Here is a 20140-nt window from a genome sequence, read left to right as displayed (position 1 = left end):
ATATTAAACATGGGTTTTCCTACCTTTGATAGGTATAATGTGTTAAAAAAAAGTGATGACTGTCTCCCATCAATATTTCAGACAAGATGGTATTGCTCCTAACTTTACCCAGAAACCAGTAATACAACAGGTGGATGGAGGCAAAAAACTGTTGGTGGAATGCCAGCTTACAGCTGACCCAGAACCATCCATCACATGGTTCCGTGATGGCACACAGATCACAGCTGGAGGTATGATAGCAGGCATTCATTTAAAACATAGGTCATTCTCATTAAAACATTCAAGGTGTTTTGTGGCAGTTATAAGCATACTCCAGATATAAATAAAATATCAGATGAAAAGTTTTTAACCATCGTACTATTTTAAACCTTCCATATTATGTAATTTAATGTATGAGGGTTATTCCTGTTTGGATCAAATCACATTTTGTTCTGTCATTGGGCCAGTTCCAGTCTGATCCTGAAAATGCAATCAATTTTGCAAAGGTTTTAGAAAGAATTTAAAGGCCTGATCCATATTCTTTCCTAACTTACGATAGGTGAAGGTCATTTTCAACATGACCAAAACAGAAAATCATGACTTTTCTGTGATTTATACTGGAATTTTTTAAAATCTCTGAAGAGCTGTATTTGCCGTTCTGAAAATTAACCTATACTTATATAGAATCATTTGTCTTAGTTTTTAAGTATAATGATAGACTTCAGTTCCCCACATATGAAAAAATAGGATATAAAATATGGCAAGTCCACTATTCCCCCTCCCCCCTTTTTTATAGGTGTTGTCAGTTGTTGTAAAGGGCTTAGAGCTTCTAAAGATTAGGTGCTTTACAAAGTCCTCATTATTGTTATTATTATTCTCTTTGTCATAGCTTGAAGCTTTCCATATTTATTTTCATAGGAATCTACTAGATTTAAATATTCTTGCTTTTATTTTGTTAATTTTCCCCACCTTGATGGCAGGCAATATAGAAATGGGTTCCCTCCTGTCACACATTAATTTCTAGAGCACAACTCCACTAAAACTTGTGTGACTTTTTCTGTTTGCAAATTCTTCAGATTGTTTTAGTTTTTAATCCATTTGTTCATCATGCATACTTTTGTTTCTAGATCAAAACTAAAAATCCATTCAAAATATGTCTTGCCACTGTAAAAAGCAATGCTTCCAGTTTACATCATTTAAATATATTGTGACGTTATGTTTTTGAATACTTTTTCCAGGTAAAATCCAGATGCGAGCAGAACTCAAGAGCCCCAAAAATTACCTTATTGTCTTGGAGATTACGGATGTCTCTCCACAAGATGCTGGCAGCTACAAGGTTACAGCAAAGAATGCCCTTGGAGAGAGTAATGCCACAATTGGTCTCAATTTTGATGGTAGGTTCTAAAATAAGACCCGCCATAGAACAAAACATTTTTGGAGGTATATGTGCCACGGAATTAAGACCAATTTGTGATTTTCTTCTTATGCAAAAATGGTACTGAATATATTTCATTTGACTGCATTGTATTGTGCAGGATGCTGAGGATACACACATTTCATTCTGTATAGCCATACCTTACTTGACAAATTGTGATAATTGCATATTCATATTAACATGTTTATGTTGCTGGTTGCAGTTTTGATTAATTTGAATGGAGTCCAGCTTCACTGACTCCTACTATTTTTGACTGGTGGGGACAAATTGGTTTAGTTTCTTGTTTAGTTCTTGTCACATAAATCAAATAGCTAAGTGTCTACATGTTCACTTCTGTCCTTAACATATGTCATCCATGACCATATATTAATTTCAGTGCTAATAATTTTTGACATTTAAAAATTAATACCCAGGTATGAGGGATAGAAATCTTTGGAAAAAGTAAATAAATTTGACAGATATTCTTCTCTCAAATTGTAAAGATGTCAGGTTTACAGTGTCCCAACACACACACACGAATTCACTTATTGTAACCAACACAGAGGGATTAGTCTGAAGCTATAAAGGTGAGACTGTGTGTTATGCAGAGCACTTTTATGTTACAGAACTAGTAGATGTTTAACCAAAGACATCACTATACGATTTGGACAATAACCATATTCTCTTATTGTTTAAATTGGTGTATGTGTTTATTACCTCCCCTGCATTAAGTGCACATGAGCTTATGCTGTTGTCATTGGTATTATTGTTGTCATTGGCATTATTGTTGGCACTGGCATTAACAAATGTCCTATTTTTACATTCAGGTGACATTCGATAATACAGTGACGAAAGTACATTTATGCATGCAGCTTGAGGAGTAGTACATCACCATACTAAAATTAGATCACTGTAAATATTCATGCTTCATTGACAGTGTACAGCTTTTAAACTCTTGTCAGTTTCTCACACAAAGCATATATAGGGATGAAACTGTATATGTGGATACATCTCGATGAGTACTGCACCACCATACATACCTTTTTTTTTTTGCATTCCAGTGATCATTTACAGTTTTTGCTTTGATCATGTCCATCCATCCATCTGTCCATCAATCCATTCATCCATCTCAAGAAGCTTGTAGTCAAAATTCGCTCTATGTAGAAAAACAAAATTTTTTTGTGTATTTGTATGCATTTTGTAGATGAAACAGTTTGATTTTTGGACTCTTACAATGATTTTTTCAATTTTATAAAAAAATTAACTGTTAGGACTTGAACTGTTTGGTAATAATATTGTAGGACCTTACAGTAGTGTTTCTGTTTTTGTTGCACACGTTTGAACTTCGTCATCAAATGTGGCAGCTATTACGAAGTAAATGACAACTGTCGAGGGACTTCTCACTCGATAGAATTTACCAGATATGACAGAAATTGACATGGCAATATTGAACAGATACTGATATTGTGCCATCAAGTATAGATTAAGATATATAAAAAAACCTAACCTTGAAACTGTTGTCAGCAACATTAGCATTGGAAGAAAGCATATCATCACAGATGCAGTCAGTAGCATTGGAAGAAAGCATATCATCACATATGCAGTCAGTAGTTTTTTGAACATGGCTGCTAGTACAGTCATGAAAATGGATAGGTTCATGCATCCTGAGGAGTTCAACACTACTGTACCAAAAGTAGGTTACTGAGACCTACTTCATGATCCAGTGATTACATACCATTCTTGTGTTGAGATGAGTTTACAGGACTCTGTTGCTTGTACAGTTATGATACCTAATAAGTGCAAACATCCTGAGATGTTCTGCAGTGTCATATAAAAAATAGGACAATATGACCTAGTTCTTATGCTTCATTAATTATGTAACACATTTGATGTTTAAGTGAGTTTCTTTGACCCTTTTAACTTGTACAGACATTAAACTGGTTATGAGCATATGTTTTGAAAAGTACAGCATTACCTAATCAAAGAGAAAACTGACCTACATCAACCAAATGTTTTGTCTTTTTTGACCATTCAGTATTGATCACCTAGATTATTGACCAATACAAAACTGTTGTGTCTGAATAAATTTCTTGTTGACTGCTCCGCAGGCTTAAGTTGTTTGAGCATCTCCCTCAGATTGCAGGACGTAGTGGATTCAAACCCCAGCCAAGTCATACCAAAGACTTATAAAACTGGTTCTTCCAGCTGCCTTGCTTGGTGCTCAGCATTAAGAGGTTAGTGTTAGGACTGGTCTGCCTGGTGTCAGGATAATGTGACTGGGTGGGACATGATGCTACATGTCTGCAGCATGATGCCCCAATGCTAGACATCACTATGAACTGCCACATTGCAGACATCGTAGCGATATGACTACATTATTGTTAAAGCAATGTTAAAAATCCAAATTACACATAAATTTGTATAGTCTTCTTACAGTTTAACTTGATATGAAATGTATCGTGTTGCAACTATTTGTAAAGCTTCTAAATTTTCACTAGTCTTCCAGATTGAACAGCATTCAACTGATCATTATAGAAAGGAAAGATTGGATTAAAACAATATAAAAAAGCAGCCATCCATATCACTTAACTTGGAACTGGATCCTCATTGTTGTTTCAGTGTGCATATTTTCTATTTATTATTTACATGTGCTTTTCATCCAGATTTTACAGTATTCTAAATTTTAACTTTAGCAATTTTAGTAATTTCACTTTACAACGTATCATTTAAATCTTACTTTATTTCATTTGCTCTTGCTCTACTAATTTCTGGTGCATTTCTATTTTGTTATACTAGTTCAGTATTTTTGATTGATGATTCTCATTTTTTTATGACTTTGATTTTATGCAGATGTTAATGCTAAATGATTTTAGTTAATTCAGAAATTTGTTTTGTTTACTTTTCCCATTTCTTAAATAGATGCTATTTATCATATTATTTATGTACATAGTGTAGACCTAAGTTTAAGTGATTATTGACCATAAGTTTCCTCTCAAGTCATTCAAAACCGACAGAATGTTGTTTCACTGAAGGTGCATAGAAACATGATAGCCTTTATAAAAATTCTTGCATGATAAGAAAGTGTCAGTCAGTATATATATTTTCATGGAGTTTGATTATAATAAATGTGAAAACCAAAAAAGCCATTGAAATATTCCTCTGTTGAATGTTTCAAATACCACATATACACACTTAAAACAACTGCAAAACTGCACAGACCCAAATCTGCCATCGCAGAATCTGAAAATCTAGTGTCAAGTCTGTAATTGAAATACCTTTTACATATTTATACAAGTTGCAATGTTACTTCATCATGGGACTTAAGATTGCTTAAAATGGCTGACTCATTCTAAAGAAGAAATGTTTGGATTTGGTGATGGCACAGGAACACAAGTAGGTTATTTATTGCTGAGACAAGTGGATCATAGTGTCTTTCCCAGGGGCACATCATGGTAGCTAACCTGGGCTGATTTTTAGGATTTGAACCTGTCTTTTTCAGTCGTAAGTCTGGCACACTAACCAATATAACCACTGAGCCACTGTTGCATCTTACTGAAGTAGGAATATGCAGTTATGTGATAAAGATCAGTCATCATCTGAATTTGAAGTGTAGATCTTGTCATCTTTCTTGTACTGGATTTTCTTATTTAAGTATTAACTCAAAATTCCAGAGATGCTCATGTTTTTGCATATTTAATTACCTGGAAACTCTTTACAAGGGATTTAAAGGTATGAAGACCACCCAAGCATTTAATTTAGGTCTAATAATATAGATAATGCAAACTTAAATTGAATGGTTTTATTTCTTGGCAGCTGTTGATAAAGTAAAGTTATGGTGCTTTGATAATGTATACATGTACATGTTAAAAATTGACATTTGGTTTAAATTAAATTTATACGTGGGAAGAATCAAAGATCTGAATTTTGTCTGCCTTTAGTTTTGACCCACATTTTTAACTATATAAACTGCAAAAATTGAAAAGAATTTTAAGAATAAGTATTTGCTGTGAGATTATTGACTCAGAGGAAACTTATGGTTATTTCAAGGTGCAGAGCTCTGACATCTACTGGTTGAGAATATTCCATGATAAAAAAAGAGAAATTTTCCAGTCTCATTACAGTTAGAATCTTACTGTGTCTTTTAATTTAATATTTTCACTTGCATTGGGCTTCATTACATTTATACAAACTGATTGATATTTTTAGAAATACAGGAGTATTTATCCAGAGAATATTTTCAGCCAGGTGTCACTGGTTAAGAAGTAAAGCTTTGTCATATTTGACCATCTAATAATTTTTGATGCAAGTAGAGAAATTAATTAATTAAAAATAATTAAAGTATCATGAAGGGAAAGTTGAGTGTTTATAATTTCATCAAATTCTTATGTTGGTGTGTTGTCATTGTGTACATGAGGCTTCATTGTTACAAAACCATTGTAACACACAATTGAACTCATACTCAGATTAAAATTGTTTTGACATTCTATAATTTAGCTCAGATACAGGTTAAAATTGCATCAATTTATGTATTATTTTCTTATATGTCCTGCATGATTTAAATTTAAATTTTAAAGCTATTGTAAAAAAATCTGAATATAATTTTTAAATTAGATTTTATGTAAGTCTGCTTTAAAATTTTGTGTTTAGTTGTGTGGCTAGAATCAGAATTGTCAAAGATTGAAGAACATGGTCAAAAATAGCAAAGTTACAATCCCTTGATTTTCTACTCTACTAAGTTTAGGTTTCACTAATTGATTTTCGTAGATCAGCCTATTGCTTTTTAATGCTAACCAGCCAAGCACTAACTTTAACATTGCAGCAGGTGATGCAAATAAACCCAAAGGTTCCAAGCCACTTTTTACCCAGAAGCCTGTTATTCGACAAGTGGAAGACAAGATTGTATTTGAATGTATACTAACTGCTGATCCTGTCCCTACCATAACATGGATGCAGGGAAATAAAGTAATAACTGGGGGCCCTAAATACAAAATGACTGATGTTGCTGACAAAAATTTGCACACAATAGCCCTTGAGATTTCCAATGTTGGTGCTTCTGATGGTGGAGAGTATAAAGCAATAGCAAAAAATAGTTTGGGAGAGTCTACGGCTACGATTACATTGAATTTGGAAGGTAGGTTTTACAAAATTGTCACCCTCTTTGTATGTTTTGTGTTTTTTTCCTTCTGAAAATGGTTGAAATGGCCTTCCTGTCATTATAGCATTTCTCCAAGTCTGGAAGATATATCTATTATGTGAATAAATTTTAGAAGGAAGGCTGGAAAATTAGCAATTAATTTTTGTAGTTTGTAATTTCAAATTAGTAAATGCCTTTTCCAGGGAAAAAGTAAGAGCAAATAAAAGATCATTGAATTTTATTGTTTAGCGCTTCCAGTTAAACTTTTTTTGTGATACCTTATTTCAAATTTTAAGAAATAAGGTCATTAGATCCACATAAATTGACTCTGTTATAGGTTTAAATTGCCTAGTTTTGTACAGTTAGAATAAAAATGCAATTTTCATTGGATTTATAGAGGATCTTGCATATTAATTAGAAACATAATTCATGCAATACTTTGAACAGTATTCAGTTGGTTGTTACAAATGATTGAAGATTAGCGTCTAGGACATGGGATTATGAAAATCTTGCTAAAATTGAAACTTTTACACAAACCACTCGAATCTGTGTATGCATAATTACACAGAAAATAAGGATTGGGTGCAAATTTTTATGAATCTTGCATACTTCATTTCTAAGAAATGTAGTAATTGCCCATTTTACTTGAGTATAATGTTGCTGTAGTGAGCTGCCATTTCATTTGGTTGAAGAGCAATGGTAGCCGAGGAATTCAGAATTTGGTTGAACTACCAGTGAAGTTTCTTAAAATGAATTTGTCTGATTGCCTTGCGCTGGATCTGATTACACATGTTTCTTTTGTTAAAGAAATTGCACCCCTTTTTAAGCTGACTTTGGCATTCCTTGGGTACCTTTGCTTTTCAAAGAACTGTAAAATAGTGGTCAACTGAGTTTGAAAAACACAACCACAAGACTGCCAGGATTCACTTGATAGGGAAAATGGCATCAGAGTAAGTATAGTATGAATAAAGCATGTAGTGCAACATTGTCCATATAGTCTGACACCTGTGTGACATATTCTTCAAAATATGGCCTCCAGTTCTTGGGTCAGCACTGTCGGAATAGAGCTCCACAGCAGTGTTTGTTATGGCAGTATGATGTTGATCCCCCCCCCCCCCCGGCCATTTTGTATATTAGGGTTGGCTTCCTATGTTGTTGAACTTCCATCATATAATGTGCCAGAAGATTGTAATCTATGCCATTTTGTTCTGTTGATGAATTTAAATCATTAATTATGGTAATGCTGGTGCATCACACAGTTTTAAGCCATATGTTGACAATTGCTTGTTTTACTTTCATGTACTGGATGTGTTATTGAGGATTCTTTGTTTCAACTGTACTTTCACATGACATCAAAGTTCAGACATTCAGTACCATTTCAAAACTTAAGGAGGGACATATGAGTAATTTACTGGCAAATGTCAACAAACCCCTCACCCCTGAAAGAACTAATGAAAGAAAATATGGATTTTCATTTTCATATTTTAACACCAGTTATAAAACAGGATGCATTATAATACTCTTGTTCTGCTTTCATTTTTAGTTACTTTTTTTATGCCCTTTCAAGAGGCTTTAACTGTGACCACATTGGTTCCCCTTTTTTCCAGATTGGCCTCTCCCCCCCCTTATTCAGCTTAAGGGGGGACAGTACCCAAATTTGCTAAATCTTAGATGCAGATCTTCAACAGTTTTCATAACATTTGATGTCTCATAACATAAGTGGAAAAGAATTCTTATCACATTGCTCAATAAACGTTACATAACTTATTGATATTGTTATAGTGGATGTTTCTAGGCATTTCACATCACTCAACGGACGTTACATAACTTGCTGATATTGTTATCATGGATGTTGCTAGGCATTTCACATCACTCAACAGATGTTACATAACTTTCTGATATTGTTGTAGTGGATGTTGCTAGGTATTTCACATTACTCAACAAACATTACATAACTTGGTGACATTGTTATTGTGGATGTTGCTAGGTATTTCACATTACTCAACAGACATCACTTGTTGACATTGTTATAGTGGATGTTGCTAGGCATTTCACATTACTCAACAGACATTATATAACTTGCTGATATTGTTACAGTGGATGTTGCTAGGCATTTCACATCACTCAACAGATGTTACATAACTTTTTGACATTGTTATCATGGATGTTGCTAGGCATTTCATATTACTCAGCAGATGTTACATAACTTGTTGACATTGTTATAGTGGATGTTGCTAGGCATTTCACATCACTCAACAGATGTTACATAACTTGTTGACATTGTTATAGTGGATGTTGCTAGGCACTTCACATCACTCAACAGATGTTACATAACTTGTTGACATTGTTATAGTGGATGTTGCTAGGCATTTCATATTACTCAACAGACATTACATAACTCGTTGATAGTTGATGTAGCTAGCTGTTATACCTTACTCAGCAGACATAACATAACTCATTGACACATATGGTTGATGTTGCTAAGTGTTATGACACAGTGTAACATGATTGTCATGAAGTTACATCATTGGTAAATATAAATATGTGATAAACGAGTATATTAAGACACATAAACCAAATGAACTATCAGTTTGGTCTGCCCACTGGTATAAGTAACTAAAACCTGGGGTTGATCTGACAAACAAGTTGGTTTCTAGATAGTGATGACTGATACATAATATTTGGTTTGTTGATGGGCTGTTGGGTTTGTTGTGGTGTCTTTTTTGGTAGTTTTTTTCATCAACCATCTGTCATTCATCAACATTAATATTTTCAATTTTAAAAAACTCACTTTGCCCATTGGAATCAAATTTGCTGGAAATCTTTCTCAGTACATGCTCTACTGAAATTGTGTTTATTTTTAATATGGCTCCCTAAGTGATGGTGTGGATTTCTAAATAGATGGATTGAAAACCTATTTTTGACTTTTTCTCTCGAACAGCTGAACCAGTTTTGATCAGACTTGGTAGGAATTTTTAGAACTTATTCTATATAAAGAAATTTTAGGATGAGCAACAACAGTGCAGTTTCCATAGCAACCATATGGAGGGTTTATTTTATACTTATACTCCCAAATGGCTAAACCTGTTTTGATGAAACTTGGTAGGAATGTCTCTTATGACATACTTGATAAAAATTATATTGAGGGTGGCTACCCTCATAATGATGTGGCTTCCTTCACAACCAGGCTGAAAACCTATTTTCAACTTTTCTGGATCATTGATTGTTTTGATTTTTATAATCAAATGTTATAAACAGCAAGTTCTTTAGATACAGTCGGCTCCACTTAAATGCATATCACTTAATTGCATAGATCGCTTAAGAAAATAGTGAAAGTATGGTCCCATTTTATATTGTAAATTTACATGAATTTAGCTTGAATGCATACTCCGTTTATATGCATAGCTTGGGTCCGGTCTCGAGACTATGCATATAAGCAGAGTTGACTGTAATGTTGAAATGTTTCCAGTTAAATAATTATGGGACCTCATTTAAAAAAAAAATCAAGTTACAAGTAAAGATTCAGTACATATCCTGGTATCCTACCAGTTCCTGTCGGCAGCCAGTTCTTATTGTAATCCTCAAAAAGCATAGTTTGAAATTTGAATTACTTCTGTGCTCTTTTAGCCTTTAGTCACTTTTGAAGTGAGTTCAGAGAGCAACAATTAACACTGAGTTGTGAAACATGCTTATTTAAATAGCAGATCTGAATCACGGTGAGACCATTTAGTTTATGGGGGAAGCACATGTTGATTTCCCACATGCACAGTAGGAGAACATTAAGGGCAAATAATCAAAGAATTTTGTTTTATTACATTCAAATATCATTGCAGGCTAAAACAAATATACATATTTGATAAGTAAATAAGAGATAAATTATGTAAAACAACTGCATTTGTTCCATGAATAACATACAGTGTTGCTTCTTGGGCAGGGGTTTTCAGGAATCCCATGGTAAACTACAAACAGTCCCTGATTCAGGAAACCTATGTGCAGTTTGATTGCTGCTGACACAAATTTTGTATCTGGATGGAGAATGTTTTTTTATTAATAAGAAAGAGGCCATGTTTGGATAAAGTGGCATACAAAAGCAGATATATTTCTGTTCTCACATGACATTGTGAATTGTTTCAATAAAACATCCCCCATTCTGGTAATAATTTTTGTCCAAAATAATCAGCTTATCTGAGCCTTTCAGAGATACATTTTTTGATCCTTTGGAATTCGAAACTTCTTAAACCTTTCACCAAATGAACTTTTGCCCATATTATATTCCTAAAGACTGAAAAATGTACGGAAAGTAGATTTTTTTTGGCAGTGATTTGCCTGGTATAGAATGAACTGTGTACAAGAGATTTCATTCCCATACAATTTTTTGTCCATGAAAAGTTATTTCTCTGATCTTGAAAAGAATTGTTTTCAGGTTCTCTGTTCAATTTTCAAGCCTGATAGTAAAGTTACAAATCCTGTTTGTATGTGTTATGTGTTTAGAAGCTCATAACCTGTGTAATAATAATAATAATAATAAGCTTTTATTTATTCAAGGTGACATAATTAGTTAATATCTAGTTTACATTATGACTTGTTTTTAAAATAAATATACAATAAATATACATGTAATTAACAATAGTCTACGAGGTTAACATATACAGCAGAAAAGAAACAAACATAACAGAATACAAATTATAAAAGGTTAATATACTGTTATCACAAAAATGTATCATAGCTACCATTTACAACTGTTATGTGGTCATTCAATCAGGATGTATCATAGTTACCATTTACAACTGTTATGTGGTCATTCAATCGGGATGTATCATAGCTACCATTTACAACTGTCATGTGGTCATTAAATCAGGATGTATCATAGCTACCATTTACAACTGTTATGTGGTCATTAAATCAGGATATATCATAGCTACCATTTACAACTGTTATGTGGTCATTCAATCAGGATGTATCATAGCTACCATTTACAACTGTTATGTGGTCATTAAATCAGGATTGCATATTAAAATATCTAGAGATGTATAGTTTCATAGTGTAACAACAGCTGGCCATTTTGGATAGTGAATGAAAAAGTGGCAATATTGAAAGCATGGAATATCTCTCTGATTACATGAATGTTCCTTAAACGGGCCATGTTAAGGTTCATCTTGTTGATGGAGTTCAGTCTATTGCATCAGATCTCTCAGATTTGTCTTCATCATCGTAATAGCTCTCCAAAAGGTGCTGTATGTTCTTTGTATGTCCTTTGTATGTCCTTTGTATGTCCTTTATATGTCCTTGTATGTCCTTGTATGCCCTTTGTATGTCCTTGTATGTCCTTTGTATGTCCTTGTATGTCTTTGTGTGTCCTTTGTATGTCCTTGTATGTCCTTTGTATGTCCTTGTATGTTTTTGTGTGTCCTTTGTATGTCCTTGTATGTCCTTTGTATGTCCTTGTATGTCCTTGTATGTCCTTTGTATGCCCTTTGTATGTCCTTTGTATGCCCTTTGTATGTCCTTGTATGTCCTTGTATGCCCTTTGTATGTCCTTGTATGTCCTTGTATGTCCTTTGTATGTCCTTGTATGTCTTTGTGTGTCCTTTGTATGTCCTTGTATGTCCTTTGTATGTCCTTTATATGTCCTTGTATGTCCTTGTATGCCCTTTGTATGTCCTTGTATGTCCTTTGTATGTCCTTGTATGTCTTTGTGTGTCCTTTGTATGTCCTTGTATGTCCTTTGTATGTCCTTGTATGTCCTTGTATGTCCTTTGTATGCCCTTTGTATGTCCTTTGTATGCCCTTTGTATGTCCTTTGTATTTCCTTGTATGTCCTTTGTATGTCCTTGTATGTCCTTGTATGGGAAAGTACAGGTTCAGCATTTATCCTTATTTGGATTATCATGATGTCTAAAAAATATATCTCTTTGTGTCCTAGTTAGAATTTACCAAGACAATGCATTGTAATGATGTTTGACACATAAAATGTAGCTGGTGCTATTTTACCTTTGATAAATACCATGCTGCATCAGTTAAACACTGCTCACTGTATTCTAACAAAGAAGTATCAAATACTGTGGTTTAAAATGAGAAAGAAAACAAAGAACCAAGTTTATTTTCAGGAGAAAAGTAAATAAATTGCAAATTTACTGGTACCTAGGCAAAGCAAAGTGTTTAGCATATAAAATTTTAGCAGTTGCCAATTACCTAGAAAGACCAAGCTGAGACTGATTGTCTAGAAAGACCAAGCTGAGACCAATTACCTAGAAAGACCAAGCTGAGACAGATTACCTAAAAAGACCAAGCTGAGACAGATTACCTAAAAAGACCAAGCTGAGACCGATTACTTAGAAAGACCAAGCTGATACCGATTACTTAGAAAGACCAAGCTGAGACCGATTACTTAGAAAGACCAAGCTGATACCGATTACTTAGAAAGACCAAGCTGAGACCGATTACTTAGAAAGACCAAGCTGAGACCGATTACCTAAAAAGACCAAGCTGATACCGATTACTTAGAAAGACCAAGCTGAGACTGATTACCTAAAAAGACCAAGCTGAGACAATAAAGAAATATCTGGCTTTAAAAGCATGACACTATCAATTAAATATATTTGATCACTCTGTTGTTACATAGAACCAAACTTATTTTCGGAAAAGTAAATACATTGCAAATTTACCTAGACAGATGCATTACAACAAGGTTTAGCATATCAAAGGCTATAGTCGGCGCTGATTACTATCCAAGACCATGCAGAGTCAGCAAAGCACTGTCCACCATTAAAATAATGACACTGACTCAGTTGTAACAAAGAACCAAGCTTTTTTCCCAAAGAAAACTAAATACATTGCAAATGTAGACAGATTCATTGTAATTATGTTTAGCATATCAAAGCTTAGCCAATGCCAATTGCCATGAAAAGACCAAATTGAATCAATGAAGCCTTAATCAATGTATAGTCACAAAAATATACATACGTGAACATCATCTAAAAGAACCCATGCTTGAGATAAATGGACATTTTATAAAAAGAAAACAGCTTGACACAAACAAACATCATCAGAAAAGAACCCATGCTTGACATACATGAACATCAACCCCAAGAAAACCATGTTTGAAATACATGGACATAAAAATGAACATACATTTGACACAGTGAACATCATCCAAAAGAACCAATCATTGACATACATTTGACACAATGAACATCATCAAAAGAACCAATCATTGACATACATTTGACACAATGAACATCATCCAAAAGAACCAATCATTGACATACATTTGACACAATGAACATCATCCAAAAGAACCAATCATTGACATACATTTGACACAATGAACATCATCCAAAAGAACCAGTCATTGACATACATTTGACACAATGAACATCATCCAAAAGAACCAGTCATTGACATACATTTGACACAATGAACATCATCCAAAAGAACCAATCATTGACATACATTTGACACAATGAACATCATCCAAAAGAACCAATCATTGACATATATGGACATCATATAAAGAGAACACATGCATGTCATACATGAACATCATGAAAAGAAAAATAATTCAGTTCATAAATATTTTTTAAATCATAGATCTGCTGTACATGCTAAAAAAATTGCTTAGTTACACAAGTCACACTAAAATCTTGTGCTTGCCCATTTTGAGGATGCCACAATCACTTTAAAAAATATGTTCTTCTGTATGACCCATATTTCTAATGTAAGAAGGCCAAATTTGCCTTATTGAATTTAGAATTGGCCCACTTTTGGAAAAGAGATGGAAGAGTTTGCCTTATTATGAAAAATTCCAGAAGCATCACTGACAGAGTCTTATTTCTTACTTAATTCTACCATCTTTGGTCCATATTCTATTGATGAAAATATGGACATCCATTGGCATAAGTTGCAGTGTTTTGTTTTTTTTATCAATAGTGCATCGTAAAATTCCTACACAAGATATTAGGTTTAAAACATAAATGGAATTACACTTTCTGAAACGAAAAAGCTCTCCAATAATATACTATGATAACTGATTCATTAGGGAGAGAACCTTTACTCCAATACGGCGTATAAAAAGATTTATGTAGTTGTTTATTTTAGATAAAGAAGTGAACTTATTTTTAATTTTAAAGTATTGAGAATATTCAGAAAGCTAAATTTGAACAGTGAAATAATGTTTGTATTATTGACAAAACTGATAGGATGCCGATATGCCAAATGCATTAATGACTGAATTAGGACCATTCTTCAGGCAATGTTAGACACCTGTTTCACATTCTTTGATCCTTTTAAACTTTAGTTTTGCATTTGTTTTGTTAGCTTATATAGTATTTGTTATCTGCAAATGGTATTTCACATGATTACCACATTAACTCATTAACCCCTGGCGCCGTGTTTACGTGTCAGGAGGTAGTAGCCTACTGCTGAGCTCTGTAGCATCAAGGTCATGTAAGATACCCTAAAGTGGGTGGTATTGTATAAACGTAGACAGATGTAGCTCTACAGTGATACCAACTAATCTGGATGTTCTAGTTGCACTACAAAATACAGAGGGAAAAACCTAATTTTGTGGACCTGATTTTTTTCCACCCAAAATTCACCCGTGGTCGGAATCCGATTTTATGTCCGGAATTTAGACTTTTTGGCCTCAAATCTAAAGCAGACTGGTCTGAACTGCACACAGACAGGCAAACCTTTGCAAAAAGTAGGATAAGATGGGCATTTGGAATAAAGAGGGGTCTCCAACTTTTACTCTTCTGCACATGTGTGAGTCAAATAGCCAATGAAAAACGATGTTTTTAACACAGCTAGGCATTTGGTTAACGGGAAATCTCTTGGAAGTCGATGTATTAGGATGTATTCAGAAATAGCTCCCAAAATGTGTTTCCTACTCATATATTCAGTACAGTGATCTACTTGATACTTGTTAGCTCTTTGCATTCTCTCGTGATTAAATTGTATAACTCTAAACTTTGTAAAGCCTTTGCTTATAGATGCATACCATATGCACTCGCTTATAAGTCGAGTCAAACTGCAAGCAACAAAGATTCTGCTAATGCTGTAGCATAATGTACCTGCAGATCAGGGCCTGTGCTGCTTGTTCCACTGATTACTCCAAACAAACTGTACAGGCCCACATCTGGCATTGCATTATTCGATAGCAGATCTGGGTCTGTGCAACTTGCATTTGGACTCATAAGCCAGTATATATGGTAGTTTTCACAAATTGAAGTCATTTATACCGGGTGACACTTTGCTCTTGGTTATTAAATAAACAGCAAGTTTTTTCCTCACTTGTATAAGAATGGTGATACATTTGTGTCACTTTTTTTCAAAATGCTGCCAATGGAAGTATCAACATTAAATTTTTGTGTTTTTGAAGGTCAGATATGGAATGGGGAGGGGGGGATACATCATTCTTTGGGGACAGGTGAGACCCCTGAATCAACAGAAAACTTATTTTGTCAAGCCCACCTTGGTAGTAGCTCATCAAGGAGATCACTTTGGCATCTGTTTGTCCATCGATATGTCCATCTGCACCATCGATTAAGGTCAATGTTACAGATATTTAGATTATATGCAGTGTTAAAGATTTTTACTTTCTAGCTAAATAAAAGGATCTGAACAAAAAGGGGATCTCCTATTCAGAATTGTTTATTATGTATGTGAATCAAGTACATATTTAAGTACTTTTTGAAGTTTGAGCTAATCTTGAACGTTTCTCTAAATATGATGTTTCTTTTATTTAAATATTTTGACTTGTAGACAATACAGGTAAATTTATATAGATATTTGTACAGATGATAAACTATCATGTTAACTTGAATAATATCGTTAGAAATGCTACATTATTTTGCTGTGTATTCATACTTTTGAAAATAAATGGGCTCTAGTTAGTTCAATTGTCTATTTTACTGACAGTCAGGACTGGTACATTGGGTAAGATAATTATGAACCCTGCTGATATCCATGACCTGTTGTCATTTTCCATTCCCATTTTTCCATTAGATCCCAAATTGTTTCTCCTTCAGATTGTCACATTTGTCTGCCATATAGGGTTGGCCATCATGAACTGTGTTCATGTCTTTTGCTTCAGGTTAGATTTTAATACTGTGTCAGCCCATTTTATTATTAATTTTTATTATTGATTACAGATGATATTGTTATTTTTCATCTTGTTTCTTTTTGCATTTATTAAAAATCAGAAGCACAAAGTAGCTCACAAATTAGTTTTTCATCGATTTTTTACTTGTGCTAAGAAAGGGGGCCAAGTAAAGGCATGTTCTTAAAATGTATAAAATGTATCACCTTTCGTTGAGAAACTAATAAAAGTTTTATATTGGTATGATAAAATGGATTATTGGTCTATTCAGACCTTAAAAGCCAATAATTTATTTTTTTGGTGAGAAAAAAATGTATGTAGATAAAGAGATAAGTTAAACTATGTCATTATTAGTCATTTAGATTTGTTGTATTTGTAGCTGGGTTACCTCCCTTATTCATATATACTAAGCACCTATCTGTATGCAGCATAGAGCCAGGTCTGTTATTTGCTACAAGGATTTATCAACCCCAGAATAACAGTATTCACAGAGACTGTAGGCCATAGTGAATAAAAAAGTTCTGGTCTTGATAAATCATTATAGCAACTGAAATCCAAAGTCAATTATTTTAATATATAACTTAATATTCTTGTCATCTTTTTTTTAAATGATAATGAGGAAGCACTTTGTAAATTATTGGCAATGAAACCCCAGAAAAAGATCTGACACTGAGAAAATTCTGACATATTGGCTCAGTTAGAAGCAAATACTTAACATTTCTATCCTGTAATGAATTGATTTCAAAATCTAGATGGCATGCCAAATACTCAGTAATTATAGCAAAGCACTGAGGTTTTTATTTCCAGAAAATAGCAGTCAGATTACAAATGGCTTGAGTACAGCCTATGGTATTGCATACACTCACTTATAATTCGAGTCTAGCTACAAATTGCACAGAAACAGATCTGCCATCACATAATCCACCAGCAGGTCTGGGTTTGTGCAGTTTATTAAGAGTAATTAGTCAAACAAACAACATAGACCCAGATCTACAGGCACATTATGATATGACAGATCAGGATCTATGTTGTTTGCAGTTGGACTTGATTTGTAAGTGAGTATAGGTGGTACACTGCTGCATAATTAGGAATTTGTGAACAAATCACTGCATTTGAGTGATTGAAAAGTTGGGTGCACTACTGCAAGATACTACAACCTCAGGGATTTGATTAAACCTCAGGGATTTGATTAATACAATTATTGCTGCTTCCATTTGCTTTCAAAATTTTAACTGAATTCATTATTTTAGAGAAATTGAATGATATTTAGCACAAACTGAATGTTTCTTCCTGTGAGTATCCATCTTTGATGATGTTAATTACACACCTTCATACTTGTTTCTGACAAGTCATATTATTTTCCAGTTGGTAACATCAAATTAAACTTTTCACTTGAAAACTGAACTTATTGCCTTTATTTACATTTTATACTGATTCACAAATTGAAATAATTAATATTATGACATTAAATACTTGTCATTGTTGGCAGATATAGAAATCTTGTTAAAAATCTTATAAAAAGTAAAGCCTTGATTGAAAAACCATTGTTGTTAGAAACCACCTGTCCAGAGAGACCAGATTCTCAACGCACAGATTTATTAATCATATAGTGTTAGCATCTGCCATTAGAGAGCAACTGTCTTAACAGACCATGATTTTCTATGAGAAAAGGTGGTCATTCGAGACTGGTTTCTCTAAACAATTTTCGGTTCAAATAGTTTTTATTTAACATTTCTCTAATTCACCCTTGTGACAAAATATATATTTATTTAGAACTGCTCAAACTGGCAAAGCTAAATTTAGTTCAGTCATAACCCTATATGGTACCATGTTCCACAGCTTTTTGTATGTACAGGGAAGCACAAGCTGGCATGACATAATGCACTGAGCTGCGTTTTATAACTAAACTCCCAACAAGCACCACCACCACCGCTATGTTATGCACCAGCACTTGTATTCAGAAGCACTGATTTCATTCTCTAGGCTGCAGAATCTTCATCATACTGGTCACAGCATTGTATGTATCTTCTGTCAGAATCCCAACTTTTTCCTTATTTTTGTCCTCCATAATCTTTTATGTGCTGCTGTACCTGGACCTGTATTCTTGAAACCTTTTGAGCACAACTTGGACAGCTTTAATGTGTGAAAATTCTTACATTCATCAAAATTGTCCTTGTGGAAAGGTTAAAATGCTGGAACTTAAGAATTTTCCTAAATTAGATTGTACTGTTTGTATACTTAATTTCAGTGAAAAAGAAAAAAAATCAAACAGGGTTTTCCCCAAAATAGGGTTTTTCCAGAAACAGGCTTTTCCCCAAAATAGGGTTTTTCCTGAAATAGGGTTTTCCCTGAAATAGGTTTTTTCCAGAAGCAGAAAACCTGCATCTCTTACTAAAGTTTCTTCGAGGAACTGTATTAAAATTTTTTGGACTATCAAGGGACTCTACCTTAAAAATTTTTATTGTTTTTTCCACTAAAGGGCCCCATTATTGCATGTATACCTATTGGACCCTCATTATGAAACTGAAGTATCGTAGGTATACATAATCATTTGACCTGATTTAAAGTACAGTATCATATCAGATATTGGACTTTTTAGATTGTGATTTTAATTGTGCTCAGAAAATTTTGGAGTTTGTGACCCTGGAGAGGTGAAACTCTGGACTTTTCCTTGTGTTACCATGATGCCATTAGACCTTGGAGGTTTGATCATGCGTGCAAAATCCTGCTTTCCACATTGATAAAGCCATTTATCAGAGTGATCCATTACCCTTCAAACAGAAGTATAATAGTTGTATCTTTTTGTAAAAATCAGATGGTTTATGTTAATTCCCGGGACAAGTTTAAATAGCTCCATTGACTATTAATAAATATAACCCTTTGTTTAAAGACCGTTGATAATGTTGCTTTGAATCCTTGGATATTTTTATATTTTATTTATCTGGTGATCATCTCAGTCATTATTGAAAATGTATTTTCCTGTTGATAGTCCCACTCAGTACTTAAACAATTTATTTGAGTTGCACTCGGCCCTATGTGATTAAGATAGATAAAACACTCTACATACCAGATTTGTAACAACATTTGCATCTCTAAACAGCATGCCAATACAGAATTAAATCTGTTTTAGGGAAAGAATTGTTGTCTGGCAATTGATAAAAAAGTTATATCACATGACTACTGTGTTATTTATGCTAATATAACCATATCATAATTTCATATGTGTAACACATGTAATAACACTTCACAACATCATAAACAAAATCATAATGTTACACCAAGGAAAGGTGTAAGGACCAAGGAATCCAAATGTATTTCAAGTAATTTCACTTTACTGTTTTGCACTTGGGTTAAATAAAATCAGTATTTTTCATCATGGAATAAATAGAATCTAACATTTGTGCTCATTTCAAATGAAATTATAAAATTCATCAAATAATTTTAATCTTTAGCTTGCAAAGTCTTGCAAGAAATAAAAATTATTTGGCTTGTTTCTTACATTTCCTTTGTAATG

The 20140-nt window shown here is 33.7% G+C and overlaps 1 protein-coding gene across 19 annotated transcripts in view; it reads left to right on the top strand.

The window, feature by feature from the left end:
- Nucleotides 1–20140, top strand: part of LOC149785740 (twitchin-like) — a 469207-nt gene that overhangs the window by 76194 nt on the left and 372873 nt on the right. For 17 of the 19 annotated variants that reach the window (XR_016425447.1, XM_089979627.1, XM_089979636.1 and 14 more), the window contains exons 4-6: nt 82–230; nt 1218–1373; nt 6213–6524. Coding sequence is in view for 18 of the 19 variants with exons in the window: in XM_089979627.1 (XP_089835753.1) it covers nt 82–230; nt 1218–1373; nt 6213–6524 (617 nt within the window). In the remaining variant the exon portion in view is untranslated. Of the gene's footprint in view, nt 1–81; nt 231–1217; nt 1374–6212; nt 6525–16589; nt 16621–20140 lie in introns of those variants that run through there. The other 2 variants (XM_089979624.1, XM_089979641.1) reach the window with 2 other exon arrangements.

The sequence above is a fragment of the Sinohyriopsis cumingii genome, chromosome 13 (genome assembly GCF_028554795.1).
Source record: "Sinohyriopsis cumingii isolate HCF-2022 chromosome 13, ASM2855479v2, whole genome shotgun sequence".
NCBI lineage: Eukaryota > Metazoa > Mollusca > Bivalvia > Unionida > Unionidae > Sinohyriopsis > Sinohyriopsis cumingii.
The sequence above is the reverse complement of the archived record's forward strand: the minus strand, read 5'-3'. Positions and strand labels throughout refer to the sequence as shown.